Source organism: Phragmites australis, chromosome 14 (assembly GCF_958298935.1).
Source record: "Phragmites australis chromosome 14, lpPhrAust1.1, whole genome shotgun sequence".
NCBI lineage: Eukaryota > Viridiplantae > Streptophyta > Magnoliopsida > Poales > Poaceae > Phragmites > Phragmites australis.
In genome coordinates this window covers 2,777,752-2,798,276 of record NC_084934.1, presented here as the reverse complement: position 1 = coordinate 2,798,276, position 20,525 = coordinate 2,777,752, and the positions used below count along the sequence as shown (strand labels likewise).

The window sequence follows — 20,525 nt, the reverse complement described above, 5'->3', positions numbered from 1 at the left end:
ACAACCCGTCACTTATTACATAGATCTGTTTTAAGAGCTCGTCATCCACTGTGTGGGCGAACATTTACTCAACAGTGGATTTTCACTGGCTCCGTTAGAGATTTTCTAATATCTTGTTGATTTAAAGTTTGAATTGGTGCTAGGTCTTTGAAGATTTGCACCTTCCTCTTTTCTCCTCCTCTAATCTCTATTTGGTAGATTTGTTGTGCTTTGAGTTGTAATCAGCCATTTTGTATTTTTATCCAAAATCTTAGTACAAATGAGTTGTATTTATGTTAGATTTGATACTAGGTTTACCCAATCTATCACGAGATGCTACAGATCTATTGTATTTATATAAAATTTTTAATTACATATTTAACCGTGAAATTAAGCAAGGAAAACCACAGCATGCAGGCCCCATATGGTGGAGCTGCCCGATCTATTGCAGCAAGGCAAACCACATCATGCATACCGCATATGGTGGAGCTACGATCTACGACGGTACAAGGGACATCGTCGAAGCCATGAATCGGCATGTGTTATATGAAAGTTGTTGAGATAATTTTTGATTACATAAAAGCTATATCAACTCTAGCACGTAATTTTGCGTGGGACATCTTGCTAGTTTTACTTTTTTTAAAGTTGTACCTTTTTTCGGTGGCATAAGATAGGCTTCAATAACACAACTTAAGCATCATAAAAATTCAAAAAAAATTGCAAAAACTCATTTACATGATAGGAGATTTTATTTACCCACTCACAAGAACTTCTAATTCAGTCTTACACTTGCAAATTTAAAGTATTTTTAAATACCCCTTAGATCCATATGTCGCTTTGACCGTCACACGTGTGCACCACATGGCCGTGGATCCTACTGTGTGACCTCCGTTGGCTTGTCCAGCATAGCAAGCATGCAGATTGGCTCATCTCCATAGCTCTCACGGCTCGGCTCCACTACATCGCTCCCATCCCAACTCCCGAGCTCGTCGCCCGAGCGCCCCTCTGCCCAACGACGATCATTTGCCCAGCGTTGATCTGGCTAGTGCTAAATTTGCTAGCGTCGATCATCTACTTAGTGCAGAGGGCTTAATCGCACCGATCACGACTGTGCTGATCGTGGTGATTACACCGATCGGGTCAACTCGGGCTGACCGTCGTGAGAGCTATGGAGATAAATCAATCCGCCCGCCCGCCACGCTGGACAAGCCAACAGAGCCCGTGCAACAGGATACATGCCCAAGTGGCACACATATATAACGGTCAAAACGACATATAAATTTAAGGAGTATCTAAAAATATTTCGTGAGAGCTATGGAGATAAACCAATTCGTCTGCCCACCACGCTGGACAAGCCAACAGAGGCCATGCAACAGGATCCGCGCCCAAGTGATACACATATGTAATGGTCAAAACGACATATAAATTTAAGGGGTATTTGAAAACATTTCGTGAGAACTATGGAGATAAGCCAATTCGCCTGTCCACCACACTGGACAAGCCAACAGAGGCCATGCAACAGGATCCACGCTCAAATGGCACACATATGTAATGGTCAAAACTACATATAAATTTAAGGGTATGTGAAAAAATTTAAATTTACAGGTGTAAGACTATATAAAATTTTTTATAAGTGGATAAATAAAACCCCACAATCATGCAAGTGAGTTTTTATCATTTTCCCTAAAAATTCAGTTGCGTACGCATGGAAAACCCCAAAATGTTAGCTATCCGAGAGACGGATCCGAAATTAGACCCAAACAAAAGCGATGGATGGCGTTTAGCCGCTTTTTTCCTACCTCGATCACGGGAAAAAAGCGGCTTTCGGCGAGGAGTCGTAACCCTCACGAACACACGTGCTGTTGCCGCGTCTCGTATACTCTCCCCGTCTCCTCTCTTGCTCTCTTCCTTCCACAGTGCTCGGCTCGTCGCCCCCTTAAAGCTCCTGGATCCCTTCTCCCTGCCGCTCCCACAGTCCCACTCACTCGCTGCCACCACTACCACCGTCCCTGTTGCGCGACCAGTGCCACCCACCTCGATCGCCTGCTCACATGGCTCGCTGTCCCGTGGATTCGGTGGCGTCCTAGTGAGTAGCTAGTGGGTGGGGAGCCGCTTCATTGGTTGCGGGGTGCGCTCTGTCCATGGCACTCTGTTTCTTGGTTCCAGAGTTCGCGTAGTGCGTGTCTTGCTGTGCTGCTCGCTCAGGGGTAGTTCCTTGCCGCGTCTTGGTACGATGACGGCCGCAATGGCGTCGCCCGTGGCGCGGCGGCTCTTGCTCCCGGTGGTGGTTCTATTTGCGGTCCTCGCCACGGCGGCGGGGGTGGAAGAGGTGGAGGGCGGAGCGGCGGCGCTGCGGGAGTTCAAGCGCGCGCTGCTGGACGTGGACGGGCGCCTCTCGAGCTGGGGCGGCGCGGGCGCGGACCCGTGCGGGTGGGCCGGCATTGCTTGCTCCGGCGGCGGCGAGGTGACGGTCATAACGCTCCACGGCCTCAACCTCCACGGCGAACTCTCCGCCGCCGTCTGCGCGCTCCCGCGCCTCGCCGTCCTCAACGTCTCCAAGAACGCGCTCTCCGGCCCCATCCCCACCGGCCTCGCCGCCTGCCGCACGCTCGAGGTCCTCGACATCAGCACCAACGCCCTCCACGGCGCCGTCCCACCGGAGCTCTGCGCCCTGCGGGCCCTGCGCCGGCTCTTGCTCAGCGAGAATCTGCTCTTCGGCGAGATCCCCGCCGCCATCGGCAACCTTACCGCCCTCGAGGAGCTCGAAATCTACAGCAACAACCTCACCGGCAGGATCCCCACCTCCATCCGCGCGCTCCAGCGCCTCCGCGTCATCCGCGCGGGCCTCAACGACCTCTCCGGCCCCATCCCCGTCGAGCTCACCGAGTGCGCGAGCCTCGAGGTGCTCGGGCTCGCCCAGAACAAACTCGCCGGGACGCTGCCCCGCGAGCTATCCCGCCTCAAGAACCTCACCACATTGATCTTGTGGCAAAATGCCCTCTCCGGCGAGGTCCCGCCGGAGCTCGGGAACTGCACCAACCTCCAGATGCTCGCCTTGAACGACAACGCCTTCACCGGCGGCGTCCCCATGGAGCTCGGGGCGCTGCCGTCGCTCGCCAAGCTGTACATTTACCGGAACCAGCTCGACGGCACCATCCCACCGGAGCTCGGGAACCTGCAGAGCGCACTGGAGATTGACCTCTCGGAGAACAAGCTCATCGGCGTCATCCCTGGCGAGCTCGGCCGGATACCAACGCTCCGGCTGCTCTACCTCTTCGAGAACCGTCTCCAAGGTACCATCCCGCCGGAGCTCGGCCAGCTGAGCAGCATAAGAAGGATTGACCTGTCCATCAACAACCTCACCGGCACAATTCCGGTGGACTTTCAGAACCTGGGCAGTTTGGAGTACTTGGAGCTCTTCGACAACCAACTCCATGGTGCCATCCCTCCGTTGCTGGGGGCCAACAGCAACCTCTCGGTGCTCGATTTGTCGGACAACCAGCTGACAGGGAGCATCCCTCGTCACCTTTGCAAGTACCACAAGCTCATGTTCTTGAGCCTTGGGTCGAACCACCTCGTCGGCAACATCCCTCCAGGAGTGAAGGCTTGCAGAACTCTGACGCAGCTCCGATTGGGGGGCAACATGCTGACCGGGAGCCTCCCTGTCGAACTGTCGCTGCTGCAGAACCTGTCATCGCTTGAAATGAACCAGAACCAGTTCTCCGGTCCAATACCGCCTGAGATTGGCAAGTTCAGGAGCATAGAGAGGCTGATCTTGTCCAGCAATTACTTTGTCGGACAGATCCCTGCTGACATTGGAAACCTGACGGAGCTTGTTGCCTTCAACATTTCATCGAACCAGTTGACTGGGCCGATTCCTCGTCAGCTAGCACGGTGTACAAAGCTTCAGAGGCTTGATCTCAGCAGAAACTCTCTCACTGGAGTAATTCCTCAGGAGCTCGGTGCGCTAGTGAACCTGGAGCAGCTGAAGCTATCAGACAACAGTCTGAATGGAACCATTCCAAGAAGTTTTGGAGGCCTTTCACGGCTCACTGAGCTGCAGATGGGAGGCAACAGTCTGTCTGGTCATGTCCCGGTTGAGCTTGGCGAGCTCACTTCCCTTCAGATTGCTCTAAATGTAAGTCACAACATGCTGTCTGGTGAGATCCCTACACAGCTAGGCAATTTGCACATGCTGGTGTACCTGTACTTGAACAACAATCAACTTGAAGGAGAAGTTCCTTCCTCGTTCAGTATGCTTTCCAGCCTCCTGGAGTGCAACCTTTCTTACAACAATCTCGTCGGGCCACTTCCCAGCACCCCATTTTTCGAGCACCTGGACAGCAGCAGTTTCCTTGGGAACAATGGACTTTGTGGTATCAAAGGGAAAGCGTGTCAAGGTTCATCAGTGTCATCCTACTCAAGCAAGGAAGCAGCAGCGCAGAAGAAGCGCTTTCTCAGGGAGAAGATCATCAGCATTGCCTCCATTGTCATTGCATTCGTTTCATTGATGCTGATTGCAGTTGTTTGCTGGGCCTTGAGAGCCAAGATACCGGAGCTTGTATCAAGTGAAGAGCGCAAGACTGGGTTTTCCAGTCCTCACTACTTCATGAAGGAACAGGTGACCTATCAGGAGCTTATGAAAGCAACCGATTGCTTTTCAGAGAGTGCTGTGATTGGAAGGGGTGCTTGTGGCACAGTCTATAAGGCTGTCATGCCTGATGGCCGGAAAATTGCAGTCAAGAAGCTGAAGTCTCAAGGAGAAGGTTCCACCATCGACAGAAGCTTCCGAGCTGAGATAAACACACTTGGAAATGTCAAGCACCGCAACATTGTCAAGCTTTATGGCTTCTGCTCCCATCAGGACTCCAATCTGATCCTGTATGAGTTCATGGCAAATGGTAGCCTTGGAGAGTTGCTTCATGGCAGCAAGGATGCCTATCTACTGGACTGGGACACACGTTACCGGATTGCTCTGGGGGCTGCTGAAGGCCTGCGGTATCTTCACAGTGATTGCAAACCGCAGGTCATTCACCGTGATATCAAATCGAACAACATACTACTCGATGAGATGATGGAGGCTCATGTGGGGGATTTTGGTTTGGCAAAACTTATCGACATGTCCAACTCCAGAACAATGTCTGCTGTTGCCGGTTCATATGGCTACATTGCACCAGGTTAGATCTATTACTGAACCACTGTGTTAGTGATTGCACCTTAAAGTTCAATCTGCTCTGTGTAAACACCTAGTGACATTTGATTTCATATACCATAGTATGTACACACAGTTAGATGTGTTTTTGCAGGTTGCCACATATAGTAGCACATGGTAGTTTACTCGACCGTTCTTGCCAGCACTAGAATGTCAAGTTCAAGTTTGTTAAGCACTATGTATGGCTTCTAATGATGTGCTTCTTGTTGTGATGCAGAGTATGCCTTCACCATGAAGGTCACTGAAAAGTGTGATGTTTATAGTTTTGGAGTGGTTTTGTTGGAACTATTGACTGGGCAATCTCCAATTCAGCCTCTTGAGAAAGGAGGAGATCTTGTCAATTTGGTAAGGCGGATGATGAGCAGTATGACACCAAATTCAGAAGTGTTTGACAGCAAACTGAATCTGAACTCAAGGTTAGTTGTAGAAGAAATGTCACTGGTGCTAAAAATTGCGTCGTTCTGCACCAATGAGTCACCCTTTGACAGACCTACCATGAGAGAAGTCATATCCATGCTGATCGACGCTCGAGCATCCTCCTATGACTCATTTTCATCGCCAGCATCGGAGGCGCCTACAGAAGATGATTCTTCTTTGAAACTTAAGAGGTGACATCAAGTGACCTTATGCTTTTGTTAAAGAATTCTGAACAAGCACTCAATCATTGGTTTTGCCCCTGCTTGTTTTCATAGTTGGGATTATACCTGCTAATTTTCAAGTTGGGATTAGACAATATCTGATGTTTACTATATTGTTCTAGTGTGGAAATCAATATGCTACCAGTCTATGGCTACCAAATAGTTCAATCATGTCATGTAATTGGTTGTGCATGAAACTGATTTAGTGTAGACCAATCACTTGGTAATCTGAGACATAGGTTAGCTAGCTAGAAGTACAAAATATATGCACCATCACATTGTCTTTAGTTGGTTATATCAGGAAAAAAAAGAGTAATGTGGTTTTGATTCACTTCAACTGGACAAATTAGATGCTTACCAGTAAAGTTTTCGCTTGTTTGGCAGGCTGATATAATCATTTTTTACCAGTCACGTATGATGTATCAAGGGAGCATCCACAAGTAATTGAGTTCATAGCTGAAGCCTGATGGCCATCTAGTGCATGTGCTATTGAGCTTCAAGAAGTTGTTGACTATAACCTGACTTCTAATGGAAAGGAGATCTTTCTGATTAACCACCTGTTGAAGGCTTGAAGCATTTGAAGTGAAGTTGTTCACTCCTACCTCAGAGTGCTCTTTCAATGCCAATGGAGACAGACACCTATTGAGTGTTCCTTTTCTGAAGCACTCAGGCAGATAGGTTCAGTCAGCAAAACATACAGATTCACTCATCACTAGCTTGATATAGTAGCATTGCATTGTACATACTACATAGACTATAGTATGCCTATAAGAAATAATGATAAACTAACCTCTGAATTATTATTTTTATTTTCTTTTTGACTTGCCACTAACTGTAACATGATGAATTCAAACAAATTACCATATGTGGACAAGCCTGCAGCTGCAGCCTCCTCAGTACCAAAAGTGGATGCCTTGACCATCTTTTTCAGCTCCTGTTGGGTTTGACTTGGTGTCCTGCAACCTGCAAGCATGTCATCAAAGGCACACAAAATTAGGTGGTACTCCTGCAAGCTCTTGATAAAAGTGTGCTAGCCTGATCCATGCTGCCACGGCTCAAAGGCAGGTTGGAATGCACTTGCTGCTTTATCAGACTGCACGCAACAGCTAACGACACCTAACAAATAGTAACTGTACACTGAAAATTCATGGCTTTTAAAAGCTTTGGAGCTGACATGTCGACGGCATGCCTAAAATTCGTGTACTGCCAGGAAAGTGAGATAATCTGACGAGAAATAACTGATTTATTCAGAACGTGTATCTATTTTTCATAAGCAGATTAACTGAAATGCAAGGCAGACTGTACTCTGTACACTCAGTGTTGGTACATTACAATGTTCAGAATGCAGTCTGTTAGCATATGGACTACCTGCAGCCGCAACCAGCATCTTTCGACCACACATTACTAGCTTTTCACAAATCAGGGAGCAGTACAAAATAATCACCGGAGAAAAGTTAATTTTACATCTCAGACTCAGTAGAGCTGTGTATTCAGCACACAACAGGGGAACAGACTTGACCACAGATGACTGCATCTGATAAATTGGATCACGAGTTCTCTTCTCGGAACACACAACCAAGAACCATAAAAATGTCAGGGGTAAATGTCAGTTTAGAATGGAAAGGATTACAATGGCTTCTGATAGGGCACTCCAGCAAGTCTTGCACCGAAAATCTCACCTCCACAAAATGAATACAACAACAGCAGGCAGCAGAAAAGAAAAGGCAGAAGATGTCAGAGTAACGGCGATGACCAGAGTAGATGTCTGAACGGTGATCTACTTCCAAGAAAGGAATCATCCCCAATGCACTTTTGGCAGCTTCAAGCAACGGATGATGCTCAAAGAAATAGGTTGCAATTATTTGAAGTCTTCAGTCTTCACATCCTGTAAAGTGTCAACAATGATGATTTCGGTCAGATAAAAGAGGAAAACATGTATTGTGCGCATTGTTTCAATTCATGTAATGAACTGGCTGAGACTGTACAGTTATTATCATCAATAACAGAAAATACATTATATTGTGTTCTTTCTCATCTGTCACTCACAATAGTTTGGAAGGCTGACAAAGCAGACTGAGACTGAGCTGTGATACTTCATATATACAACTACCCTTTTTAACCGAAAATGGATAGTGGAAATAACTATTTTAAAAGAACACTCTTTGGTTCAATCCAGTTTACTTGATAGAAGAGCATTGAAGCCATTTTAATAAGGTTAATCACAATTGCAGGTCAAATAACCAATTATATTGGTGACTTGACCAACCCTCCAGGGATGATTATATTAGCATACATAGTAAAATCAAGGTCCATTTCACTAGTCAGGGTAAATATTGAGCATAATGACAAGATATAATTCTCAACAGCTTTCTACTTATCAATTATGTAAATATATTCCAGGAGTCCAGAGGAGCATAGTAATCAGGAAGACCTTAAGTCAAAGATTCTAACAAGTATATCATATATTATATGTAAGGCTAAAAATACAGATAATTTCATGCTTCTTAAAAATAAAAGAAACATGGAAATACATGATAGTTATTGGGAGGTGAAAAGCTTAACATTGCCATTATGTAGTGACCAACTTTACTGGCAAGACTTAAATCTGACCACCATAAGAAACTTGGAGCAGATATATGCAGACTAGAATCTGACCACCATTCAAGCTTACTCCTATGGCCCAAGAGCTTGTTCGATTTAATTTAGGCAAATCCCAGTTTTCTTACTGTGTGCATAGCCTGCAAGCCATATAAGCTAAGCTAGGTAAATATTTTGTCAACACCATTCATAAAGCCTATTCAAACTAGGAGGCCTTGTAAGCCACTTGCTATATTTAGCTTCTGTTGAAACAGGATCCAAGTTATAGTTGAGACAAAACATTACTTTTTTGCCATGTTGACGAGTAGCCCTTATTTTGGTGATAAGCCAAAACTCGAGATAACAAAGCCTATATGTAGGATAATCTAATTATTTAAAGTGCTTAGCTTTGCATCATAAAGTCTCCACTTCGTGAGCTTTCCAGAAGTAAGATGGGGAAACTACATTCAATGATATCTAGGGGTTTAGCATACATTATAATCTATATAGCGTCATTCAAGGAAATCATAAAATATAAAGGCTGTGCTATAATCAAAATTAATTCAACCTTTTTCATGATAGCATAACTAATAGCAGTGTCCTTTATTTAATTTCTCTATTAAATATCTTAACAGGTAAATGTAAATAGTTGGTCGAGAACGGAAAAAGACAGCTATGAAAAATAGTTCTTCCATAAAATAAAAAAGTATGGTCTTGACAGTGATATCCTCTATCACACTACGAAATTAAGACTGAGAATCTTCTATGACTATTGACTACTAACTATTTTATCAATGCAAACTCCATAGATAATAAGACTCATGAAATGCATTATTAAGAACTCAGTTTTCTGTAACATTCCTTCCCCAAAAAATAGAACTAGAAAAGTGTTAATGTAACTATAGCACTAACTACTAGTAACTGTTGGGTGCAACTGCAAGTGATACTGTGCAAACCACAGACCCTCTTTTTTTGCTGTTGTACGTTTTATCCTTTTCTTGTCAGATTGGAAGAACACAAAGCAATTGCCCTTGTTTCTTAATTTTGGAAATGAGAAAGGCACTGTCTAGTTAAGCACGACTAGAGTTTTTTTTTTAGATAATGGGAAAACCGTTCCAGCCTTTTGCATCATGTGATGCATACATCCTTGCATCACGACTAGAGTTACTTTGAAACATTTTACCACTATTATTATGTTCTTCATGCACATGCTAGCTAGTTTACTTGTGGATACCAATTACAGAATAAAGAATACTGTGTAAAAGAGCACCGGTGTAACCGAGATTAGAAGTCATGGTTGATGTGAAAATGGATGGCATTACATCATGTGAAAGATCTAGTATTCAACAGAACAATATTCATATTTTGTGTAAGTTTCATTACTAGACTAGCATTTGATAGTTCACCCTGAAAGTATTCAATGGTAATCAAGTATTGACAATAGCACGAGAAGATCATGGTGTACGGTTCATCCTTTGAGGGATATAGATGTTTTGTTTTATTAGAACAGCTATTACAAAAAATTGGCCGCCTAGACCGCCTAAGCGCTAGGTGCCACCCTCCCACTTAGTGTCGAATCACCACCTAACCTGCTTGATTGATGCTTAGGTGCTAAGCGCCATGCAACCACCCGACTGCCCAGCTAGTGCCTAGTGCTTTTTAAAGCACTGATTAGAACTCAGATTTAAATACACCATAGATATCCTAAGAAGACTAAGACAACAATATCTTACTTATTTTTCAGGACATCAATAAATTATTAGCATAGTTTCCCTGTTATGTTTTTCTTATTTGTGCAGTTACATATTATTCTTGATTTCTCTTCTCATCAGAAAGAGCTGAAGATCCTTATTTCCACCACTATCACAGATACTTCAACAGTCCATCAGAACATTAATTGTGCATGCCTTATGGTCCATCTCTACTATAAGACTCAGGCACTCAGCCAAAAACTTATGAACTCAATAGCAGATGAAACTCCTATAACCATACCAAAATGAATCAAATGAAAAACGAAAGACTTCACTTGGATACCAAGTGCTGTATTGTTTAGCAAGTACTTCAGTCTGTGTTTTGACTCTGAAAAACATTCAAGCATGGTCAAATTATGTGTTTCAACCAAAAAAGATTTTAGCTCTGTTCTCAGTTGAAGTTTCAATGCATTTAGCTCAATAACAGAAATCTATGATATAATAAAAGATGATGATTAGAATTTTACAGCTGCTAAGAAAAAAGAGAATTATGCTGTAAATTCTTTTAAAAAAAAGCCATACAATTTTCGGGGGACATATAACATTAACTGTTTGAATTTTTTTCAAGGAGCAAAAGATAATATACTTATATGAACTACATTAATGTTTATCTTCTGTAAGAAGCCATTTTCAATTAAAGATATGGTGGAGCCAAACTTCAATCCTTCCAGATAGATTAAAACATATGAATGTGGCAATGTTAATGGGTGTGACAATATTGGCATTCTGCATGCCAGGCATAGGGTAACAATATGTGCAAGTTGAGCTCTTATGTGTAGTTGAAGGTATATGGTATTGGGATTTGACAATAGATATGACACAAGCATCATAGTTAGATATATTGCGTCAAAGAGATTATGGGATCGAACCACACAATGGCACGGGTAAAATGGATAGTTTTAATAAAAACGAGAAGCTTAACTGTTTGAAATACCCAATTTTTTATGTTATAAGAAGTACAGCCCAAAGATCAAACACAGTATCAGAGTAACCTGCCAAAAATCATAGCTTTTCATTACATGAACAAGAGTTTGTTTTAGCTAGTTGCATACTCAGCTCTTGTGAAAAATCTTCTAGTGCTTGCTGAAGAAGAACATGGGAAGGAACTGGTCAACTATGCTATCACCTCTACCTGAACCTTGCAAAAGTACTTTTGGAAATGTGTTTAGGCTATATGACAATGCTAGCTGGATGTTTTTATTGCTTCATAGAGATTTCAGGGTTGAGTTGTGCAATTGCACAGGTAACAATTGGCTAGTTTCAATATATGAGCAACTTAAATTGTTAAAGGCACAACTTTGCTCTGTGAAGTATAGCGAAAACACCAAGCACATTATCTGGATTACTTTCCAAATATCATAGCTTTTCATGGCATGGAAAAGAGTTTGTTTTGGTTAAGCTTAGATGCATATTCACCTAATGTGAAAAGCTGCAGTACGCGCAGAAGAAGAGGAAAACATGGGGGAAGGAAATGATCAACTACACCACTAACTCTATTGAAACCTACCAAAAGCCTATTTGGAAATGTGTTTAGACTATACTACAATGCTAGATGGTATTTATATTGATACCATGTTTCATGTTCATGCATTTGATCATAGTACAACTGACCCCTTTCATGCAATACTACTACGACAACGTAGCCTGGGCTTACTACAGATTAAGGCATTAAAAATCCAATGCCGGGCAAGCAGAAGCCATGTGATTGGCCTGTCTCCTATGAAATTGTTGTTGGGTGGAACAGAACACCAAACCAGATCCCTCTCCGGTGAGTCGTGAATTGACACCTGTGCTAATTTGTAAAGTTGGGCCAAATGCTCCCCCTAAAGCCTTGACACTCGTCAATTGCAAAGAACAACCTGAGGGTTTTATGGAATTTAGGGACACAAGGCCACCTCGAGAGCCACCAAAAGGGAGAGATAATCATATCAAATTGGCAAACGGCAAGCATAGGAACCTTAAATTAAGGCATCAAAACACAAGCAGCCAAAAAGCAAAGAAGCTAGAGAGTTCACCAGCTTACCATCCAGAGAAGCACTGTATTGCGCAGCCCTTGATCAGTTCTTGCCCTTCTCCTTCATGTCTGCGTGCTGGAACCCGTTCCAGAGCTGGAAAGCGGCCAACTGGCTCTCCGCCATGGACAGCGTGGTCGCAGCAGCGGCCGGGCTGAACAGGAAGGGTATGTTTGGAGCGTCCAGTGGAGTAGACAGCCTCTGGAGCTGGTGGTGGTGGTTGCCGGAGAGGTGCGGCTGTGAATTGGACTGAAGGGTCCCCCTACTGTTGACGCCCACAAGACTCGAGGACATGGAGAAGTTGAGGTTGTAGTCTCCGGCGGGACCTGACGCCGCCACCGCGTGGACGGGCATGAAGTGGTCCTGCAAGAAAGAGAACTGCGTCATCTCCGCGTGCGGCTCACCTCCGGCGCCGCCCGTGGCGACGGTGACGGCACCACCCGCCAAGCCGAAATGCTGCGCCGGCGCCATGGAGAGCGGCGCAATGTTGCCCAGGTGGGGAGCGGGGGAGGCAAAGGTGTGCGCCAACGCGTGCCCGGCTTTCTGGGGCTGCGCGAACCCGATGTAGTCGGCCGTCTCGGAGACAGCCATCGGCTGCCACGAGGACGACTGCTGCTGCTTGTGCTCGGCAACGGCGGGGGCGGTGGCCGCGGCCATCCCCGTGAGCAGCTCCGTGAAGGAAGCCGCCTGCGCCGATGTGCTGGCCGCGGCGCGTCTCCCGGTGGCGGCGTCGTCGCCAGGTTCCTTGTCCTTGTCCCTCGCGACGGCGCTCCGCTCGCGCGCGCGCTCCCTGGCCTTGACTCGATTCTCGGAGCGGGAGAGCGAGAGCACGGAGCCCTTGCTGGTCTCCGACGTGCTGCTGCACCCCGATCTCGTGAGCTGCTGCTGCTGGTCGTGCAGGGAACCTTGGTCCGCAGCGCCCTCCGGCGCCGCATCCTTGGCGGCGGCGGACGCGGGGTGGGAGGGGAACCCGGCGGCGGCGTCGAGCGAGGGCAGCTTGTCGATGGCTGCCGCGGCGGCTTTGATGAGCCACTCGATGGCCTTGCTGGGCTGGTCGTAGCCGAGGCGGTCCTGCAGGTCGTAGAACTGGATGGCGGTGGCGACGGAGAGGCGGACCCGGCGGTCTCGGATGCCCTTGGCCGTGTACACCTTGCTGTGGCGGTCCTTTCCCCCCGACGCCCGCGAGACGCGGTAGATCCGCGACGACGGGTGCTGCTGTGCCCACGGCGTGAGCGCCATCCGCCGCTTGGCGTCCGCCTGCGCCTCCTCGCCGTCGGCTTCCTTCACCCGGCCCCGCTTGCGCCCCTCCCCGCCGGTGGCCTCCATCCCGATGCTGCCCCCGCCTCCGGGCCTACCATGCCCCAGCGCCGGCGCCCCGCATTGGGCCGGCGCGCTCTGGGGTGCCAATTACTCCACGGCCACGCGGGCGGGTAAAGATTCGACCAGCGCTAGCTGCCGGGGCAGTAGCAACGAGCAGGAGATGGAGTGAGCCGGTAAAAGCGATCGGCTCGGGCAGTGGGAGGGGAGGCTGCTCACTTTGCCTTGGCCTTCTTTCGTCGTCAGATCTGGTGCGGCAACGGCGACGGCGACGGCGTCGGCGCCAGCGGGGGCGATCGGTGCTTGTGATCTGGAGGCGATTCGGTGGGCGAGTGATTTGGGGACTCGAAAGGCGAGGTTTTTGGGGGTGCGGGACTGAGACTGACGGACGCTGCTAGCAGCAGCAAGTTCCAGACTTCCAGTAGGGTGATGACTGACGAGGACGAGCGGGGAGAGGAGTGAGATTTTATGAGCAGCGAAAGGGCAGCTGGTGCGCGGAACGAGGGTAGCTAGGGAGGGGCCGAGGCTGAGTCGGCAATGGCACGGCCGGGTCTACGGCCACGGGGATGGGTTGGTTCGTCAGCCAGGCTCGCTGGCATGCGCCGCGGTCAGGCCACACGTCGTGCTCACCGGCAGCCCGTCACGGCTGCCGGCCGGGTTGCGGGGAGGAGAGCAACCGCGTCGCTGTCAGGAGCGCGCCGATGTGATCGATCCACCCATCAGTCCAGTACTCCAGTCGATCAGAAAAGCAGCTTGCCGCCGCGCCGATGGATCGATCGCACTTGGTCGCCTTGTGTACGACAGACAGCACTTGTGCTAAGTACTGTTGGTCGTGCTGTAAGAAGGAAATGCTAACACTCAAATGCAATGTACTGTACTGTACTATCGTCTCGTGAGAGTGTCCAACCAGATTATACCTTGAATTTTTACATTTTGTTTTATTAAATATATTCTAGAAATAGATTTCTGCAAAAATATTTTTTGAAAATAAGTCCTTTTGCACAGCGCCAAATACCCGTGATTGAATAGCATGGCGTCTTAACATTTAGCGTTATATTAATGATCTTTTATTTTGAACCTAAAAGATAATACGTGGTAATTACGATAATATCAATTGTTACGGCGTCATGCTATTTAACTACGGCACTAAATATTTTTTTACGAGAGAAAGCGTTAATGTAATGGCGCCATAAAATGAGTCTTTTTTAACATTGTTTTCCTATAAATTCATACTTAAAAAAAAGTTTTTAAAAAGAATGATATGAGCCCATTTGGCACCAAAACAAAACAGCGATACCACCGCATGTCCAAAACGACTAACATTTACAAACATAACAATTCCCCTTCAACAGGTTACTAGCTCCCGAAAAAAAAAGGCACATACCTACTTATACAAAATTGAAAGGTTGGATCTGGCGCCGCTGCTGCAGGTTGGGCCTGCCCAGCTTGAATTGCTCCATCAAATGACCCTTGTTTTTACTGCCGGTTGGTAGGGTTCTTCCTCCATCCAGGAGAGCCAACATTTATCAACACCTTTCGCAAGCCAAGCGAAGAAGACTTCAGCGTTGGAGAATAAAATTGGTTCGCAAGCGAAGAAGCGTTTGTTTGCTTCTTCGTGTGGCCAATGCGTGCGTCAGTAAGGAAGAAAACTTTTAATCAATGCAAAAGATGCATAAAGCTAGAGAGAGAGTGTAAGGACAGCTATTTAACTATTGCGTCTTAAATAATATCTCTTAAATAATATTTCACATGTGTTTAATATGGATTTTCTTTTAGTCGGTTTTTCGATTTTAGAATGAGTGGTAATCTGTTTTATAATAGAGATCTTACGGTAATCGGTTTTATTATTTTATAATGTATAATTTCCTGTTTTATATTAAGGATTTTACTTTGGTCAGTTTTCTTGTTTATATATACATGCAGCTAGGTAGACTGAACTAATTTAACAACTTTGTATGCTCAAAATCATTTTACTAGTATTAAACTATTAATATCAGCGGAGCTTTTTGTAACAAAAACAGCTGGAACATTTTGAGCGGCGCGCATTATTGCCCATGGCCTACTCCCCTGTATCTCTCCGGTTGCCCCAAGAAAAAAAAGCACAATGTTCATGCTTGCATGCTTGCTTGATGCATCATTTGCCACCTAGCTCGTTTTGCTCTTTTTCCTTCAGATTATCAGTAAAAGAAGCGAGCTTTTCCCTGAATCAAGTTGCAACCTTTTCCATCTCCCCTGTATAGTAATGTATGGAAACCTGATAGCAGTACAATAATTTCTAGCATTTTCTTGTGCTCCTTCCTCCATTCTTTTAATGAGAGTGTATTGGCATACTATAAGCTTTTCATACCCTTCATTCAACCAGCAAAACCAAGGTGGTTCTTCAAAAAGAAAACATTTTTTTCTCAAACAAATTTGCAATGTTTTTTGACATCCGGCCCAGTTAAGAATTAGGACAAATTGTAGTCAATGCATGAGGGTGTGAAAGTTTAGTCTCATCTTGCTTTGCTGGCTTGAGTACGACCTAACATATAAGCTTAAGTGGTCCAATAGCACGAACCCCAAGTTAACATTTTTACGCGAAGTGTGCACCAAAACGTAAGCAGGTTGGAACAAGTGTGTGGTTAACCCGGTGTATGGGTAGGCTAAGACAGATTTGGACCCTAGAATATTATAGTTTTCTTAAGTAATTTTTTGCAATCTATGATAAAATCATGAGAAATAAACAAGTAGTAGCACAGTAAACATGTACTTAAGCCTCGCAATTATGCAGTTACTGTTAGTAACCGAAAGCTGAGCCTGTGATACAGTGATAATGCACAGAGATGCATTCTTGGAGGAAACACAAAGTACAGTGATGGTAATCATCGCTTTTTGCTCCCTCGCCATGTCGTTTTGACACCCAAAACAGTGGTAGATCCAGAGAAAAAAACAATGGGCTCTTCCTCTTTTTCTTCCTCCTCCCCTCCTCTTTTTCTCTTCATCCTCCTTCTCTTCTTCTCTTCATTCTCTTCCATATACCCAAAAATTGAAAGGGGGCTCCCAAGTGTTGGATCCGCCGTTACCCAAAGATATTATTGTTCAGTTCAGCTGAGTTTCACTGGGCTCATGTCTTGTTCTTGTGCTGTGCATGCTCTCATCTCATTCTCATCTGCCAATAAGATAGAAGAAGATCAAAGAAGAAGAAAAAAGGTGCCGATATTTTTATATGTCCTTTTGTGGTTGTCATTGCTTCCAACAAGGTCCAATTATTGTTCTAACAAAGGTTGAGCTTGTAAGAGAAAATTTAACCTTGGCTTTTCATAGCCACGTTACAAGCTTCTTGCCATCCTTGTGCTTCACTTTGCTCTCATTTCATGTGTGTATTACCTACCTTATCTACAATCTTGAGTCACATGAGGGGATGCAAAAGCTAGCTACCAGCTTAATTAGCTTTGTTATAATGCTCTTGATGACTATACTCATGTTTGTGACAAAGCCACTTTCTCAAAAATCAACATTAATCTAGGGTTCAAGCGCATGGGTAGATCTTGGTGAGGTCAGGGGGGCATTCTACTCCCTACCTCCTTTCAAAAATCAACATTAGTTCTTTGAATTCAAAGCACTAGTGTTTTGTATATTTGGTTGCTCACATAGACACATGCCACCATGTCATTGATTTGCTAGCATTTGATTACTACTTGCTAAGAAACAGGTGGTTCAGGACAATGGATAAAATGAGTAAGTGACAAATAGGAGAACTCCATGTTGTGGTCATTTTAAATTGCTTGCCTTTCTTCTTCTTTTTTTTCTCATACCAAATCTATCAGATATGTACTCTCAGATATGAACTATTTGGAAGTCAAATGATTTGATTAAACAAACGGTGGATTAGATCGATGAGGTCAAGTTCTGACATCTGTACACTCTTATTAGTTTCCTCCAACCTTTTGTAAGCTTCATGTCTATGGGACCATGGAAATAGTTTACACTTTTTTTGGGTACGGCAGTACTATGAAATAGTATTACAATCTATTTATTTGGGACAAAAAAAGAGAGAGAGAATTGTTTGGACGTACGTGTTCTTATCAAATATACTGGAAGAAGTATCGGGTTTCTGGGGACCATGGTAATTTTAAGTATTATCGCTCCTAAACGAATTTGAGAGCGATAGAGGGCTAATTGTTTAATACAAGTTAGAATTGGATATAAGAGTGGAGAATAATCTAGTACAGGTGCCTTTTCTTTTTTTTCAACTATTTTTGATTCAGATAGTACAATTCTCCAAATAGTATATTTCATTGGATATTAAATCCAAGAATATGTAAACAACAACTAGCGCAAACCCTAGAGTTGTTGCATGAGCTTCTACACGTACCGTCTTCTATTTGATCCACCGAATCATCTATTGGCAGTTTGGCACAAAGACTACTCAAAATCTATATTCCTGGACTGTAAAAACGATATACTAATCTCTCACTCTAGACCCCTGATATTGTAAAATTGGAACCCTTTTCTTCGCAAACAAAAAGAAATGGTGTTTTTGGTATCGGCATCGTTCAGAAATGTAGGCACAGCACTTGCAACAGCGTGTATCTTGTATTAGTTGAAACACAAACCTTCCGGCGCCGCGGCTCGATCAGCCTCAATCTGCGTATAAACTTTTTTTTGTGAACATTTCATCCAGTAACCGAACATTGCTACCCCACAAACAATATCATCAGAGTACCAGTTCGCCAGGTCAGGCTGCATCTGTTCTTCTCCTCCAGCAGCTGTGCTGCCAAGCGAAGAGGCCGAGCTCTCCTGTGGAGCAACCGACAAGTGAGACTGTGAACCTGGCTGCTTGAATGCATCTGTCCCCTCCTCCCATCATGGCTCTCCTCTCCTCTCCTCTCCTCTCATCTTACACAACAGGGTGGCTGCTGGGGCCAGACAGTTATGGAGCTTGAGCACGCGGTGCTGTGCCATTTGGCCATGGTGATGGGGGTTCCTACGCCGTTTTTCGCCCTGCCGGCCGCTGCATCCGCATCTACTGATTTTGCTCTGGCAAAAGTCCGAGTGGTACAGTAAATCGTGAATGTGCAAACAGTACAATGCAGTCTATTAATGTAGCAAAACACTGCAGAAGCTACTGTAGTGAAATGGTACTGTAACAGTACTGTATCATAAAATGTCAGTCCATTGATCTGGCTAATAGAAAAATACGAACTACAATTTACTGTAGCACCTCTGACTTTACAAATCCCCGGCCGCTAGTACTGCACTGCAGCAAGCGAGGTGAGAGTGAGACAGCCTGCTCCTGTTTGACATCACTGAGCAAGAAAAGATATTGTGCCAGAATTTGGTCAGGGGAGGAGTTAAAAGGAGTCAATATAATGGGTTTACTGGCTCATACAGTTAAAGTTGCATGTCAGATAACTCAGCTGAAAAGTGCAGCATCCTTTTTCTCGAATTTCTGTTGGAAAATACTCTAGGACTGCATGTCAGATAACTCAGCTGAAAACGGATGTTGTATGTGCACCGTACCGCGGTAACTTTGAACTCTTGTTCTTGCCTTGCATCACCTTCACTACTAAAAAAGCCTCATCGCCGGTTGAAAAATGATTTCACTGTCGATTTTTCAACCGACGCTCTTTACTCGGTACTGATAGTAGGATACTATCAGTGCCGGTTACCCACTCGACACTATTACTATTTTCAGAGAATAAAAAAAATAGTGGACGGGAGCAGCATCAGAGCCGGCTCTGAATCGAGCCGGCTCCCACTGCCGCTCCCCTTCTTCCTCACCACCCTCCTCCGCGCCTCCCCGTGCCCCCTTCTTTGCTAGAATCAACATACATCGAGCTCCACATACACAAATCAAAACCACAAAATCGAAGGTAGAGGTGACTGATACACGCATTAACAAAGAAAGTACATACACACATACAAGCATACACCCAATTCTGCTTGCTACTAAACACGATCCAAATTTGCTCGAAGAAAGTACATGCACATATACACCCAGAGCTTGTTCCTTTACTTCCCTTCAGCATCGAATTCGGTGACGCCCGATAGGGAGGCCGACAGGCAAATGAGTGTGCACACACGGGCACCAAGCTGCACCGCCACTGCCACGTCTCGCCTCCGAGCGGACAGGCGTGAGTGTGGGCACCGGGCCACATCATCGCCGCCACGTTGCTCCACTTCACGGCCTCCACTCCTCCAGCGCTAGCGCCATATCATGGCTGATGTCCCGAGCACGTTGATGTTGACTCCCAGCCCAACAGCCGACCTGTTGGTCATTGACGCCGCTGGTCGCGGACGCTGAGCTGCATCTAGGGCGCGTTCGATGTGGGCGGTAGTGTGGAAGGTAGAGGCGGAGGGGGTGGTGTGGAGCAGGGCAGAGCAGGAGAATGGCACCGGCATGGGAGGGCAATGGCGGATGAGACGGCGGGAGCCGGATTTGGGTGGAGTGTGTGAAGCAAAGAGATAAGGGAGAGAGAGAGAGAGAGAGCCAGATCTAGGTGGCGTGTGTGAAGCGAAGAGATAAGCGAGTGAGAGAGTCGGGTGTGTGAGTGAGAGAGAGAGAGAGAGTCGGATGGGACAAATGTCGAGTTAAAATCCGATTGGATTATAAATTCAGGTCCAGACAGTATCAATACCAGTCGTAGATGGAACCGGCACTGAAGAAACACTATCAGTGACGGTTCATAGCTAGAATCAGCACTGATGTATCAGTGTCAGCTCTAGCCATGAATCAGCACTAATAGTCCTTTTCAGTGCCGGTTCTTAACGTCTCAGTCATTGTTCATGTGCGAGAGTTTAACAACCGGCACTGATATGCATTCAGTCATGATTTTTACATAATTGACACTAATAGGACACTACTTATGACATGTTGTATAATAGTGCTTCTACCCTTCGGCTAAGCGTGTACTATAGAAAATAATCCATCTCAGGTTTGTAGCATCTTCATCGTCTTAGGAGAGCCATCAGAAAACCCTAGCTATCTGTGCTGCGCAAGATATTGTTTCAGGTGAGGTTAGGTTCTCTTTTCATTTGTTTACGATCGTCTCACATG

At 45.5% G+C, this 20,525-nt stretch overlaps 2 protein-coding genes across 2 annotated transcripts; one reads left to right on the top strand and one right to left on the bottom strand.

Annotated features, from left to right (window-relative positions):
• The first annotated feature begins 1,813 nt into the window (after nucleotides 1-1,813).
• LOC133890488 (leucine-rich repeat receptor-like serine/threonine-protein kinase At1g17230) lies at nucleotides 1,814-7,107 on the top strand. Its single transcript, XM_062330872.1, has 3 exons — nucleotides 1,814-5,156; nucleotides 5,409-5,799; nucleotides 6,214-7,107. Exons 1-3 carry the CDS (start codon nucleotides 2,213-2,215, stop codon nucleotides 6,221-6,223), a joined length of 3,345 nt encoding a protein of 1,114 aa, XP_062186856.1. The 5' UTR covers nucleotides 1,814-2,212; the 3' UTR covers nucleotides 6,224-7,107.
• A 141-nt stretch (nucleotides 7,108-7,248) lies between these two features.
• On the bottom strand, nucleotides 7,249-14,228 carry LOC133890489 (transcription factor PCF6-like). The gene is made up of 3 exons (XM_062330873.1): nucleotides 13,706-14,228; nucleotides 12,181-13,621; nucleotides 7,249-7,714 (listed from the first exon to the last, which is right to left on the bottom strand). Exon 2 carries the CDS (start codon nucleotides 13,493-13,495, stop codon nucleotides 12,215-12,217), a length of 1,281 nt encoding a protein of 426 aa, XP_062186857.1. The 5' UTR covers nucleotides 13,496-13,621; nucleotides 13,706-14,228; the 3' UTR covers nucleotides 7,249-7,714; nucleotides 12,181-12,214.
• Between the last annotated feature and the right edge of the window lie 6,297 nt (nucleotides 14,229-20,525).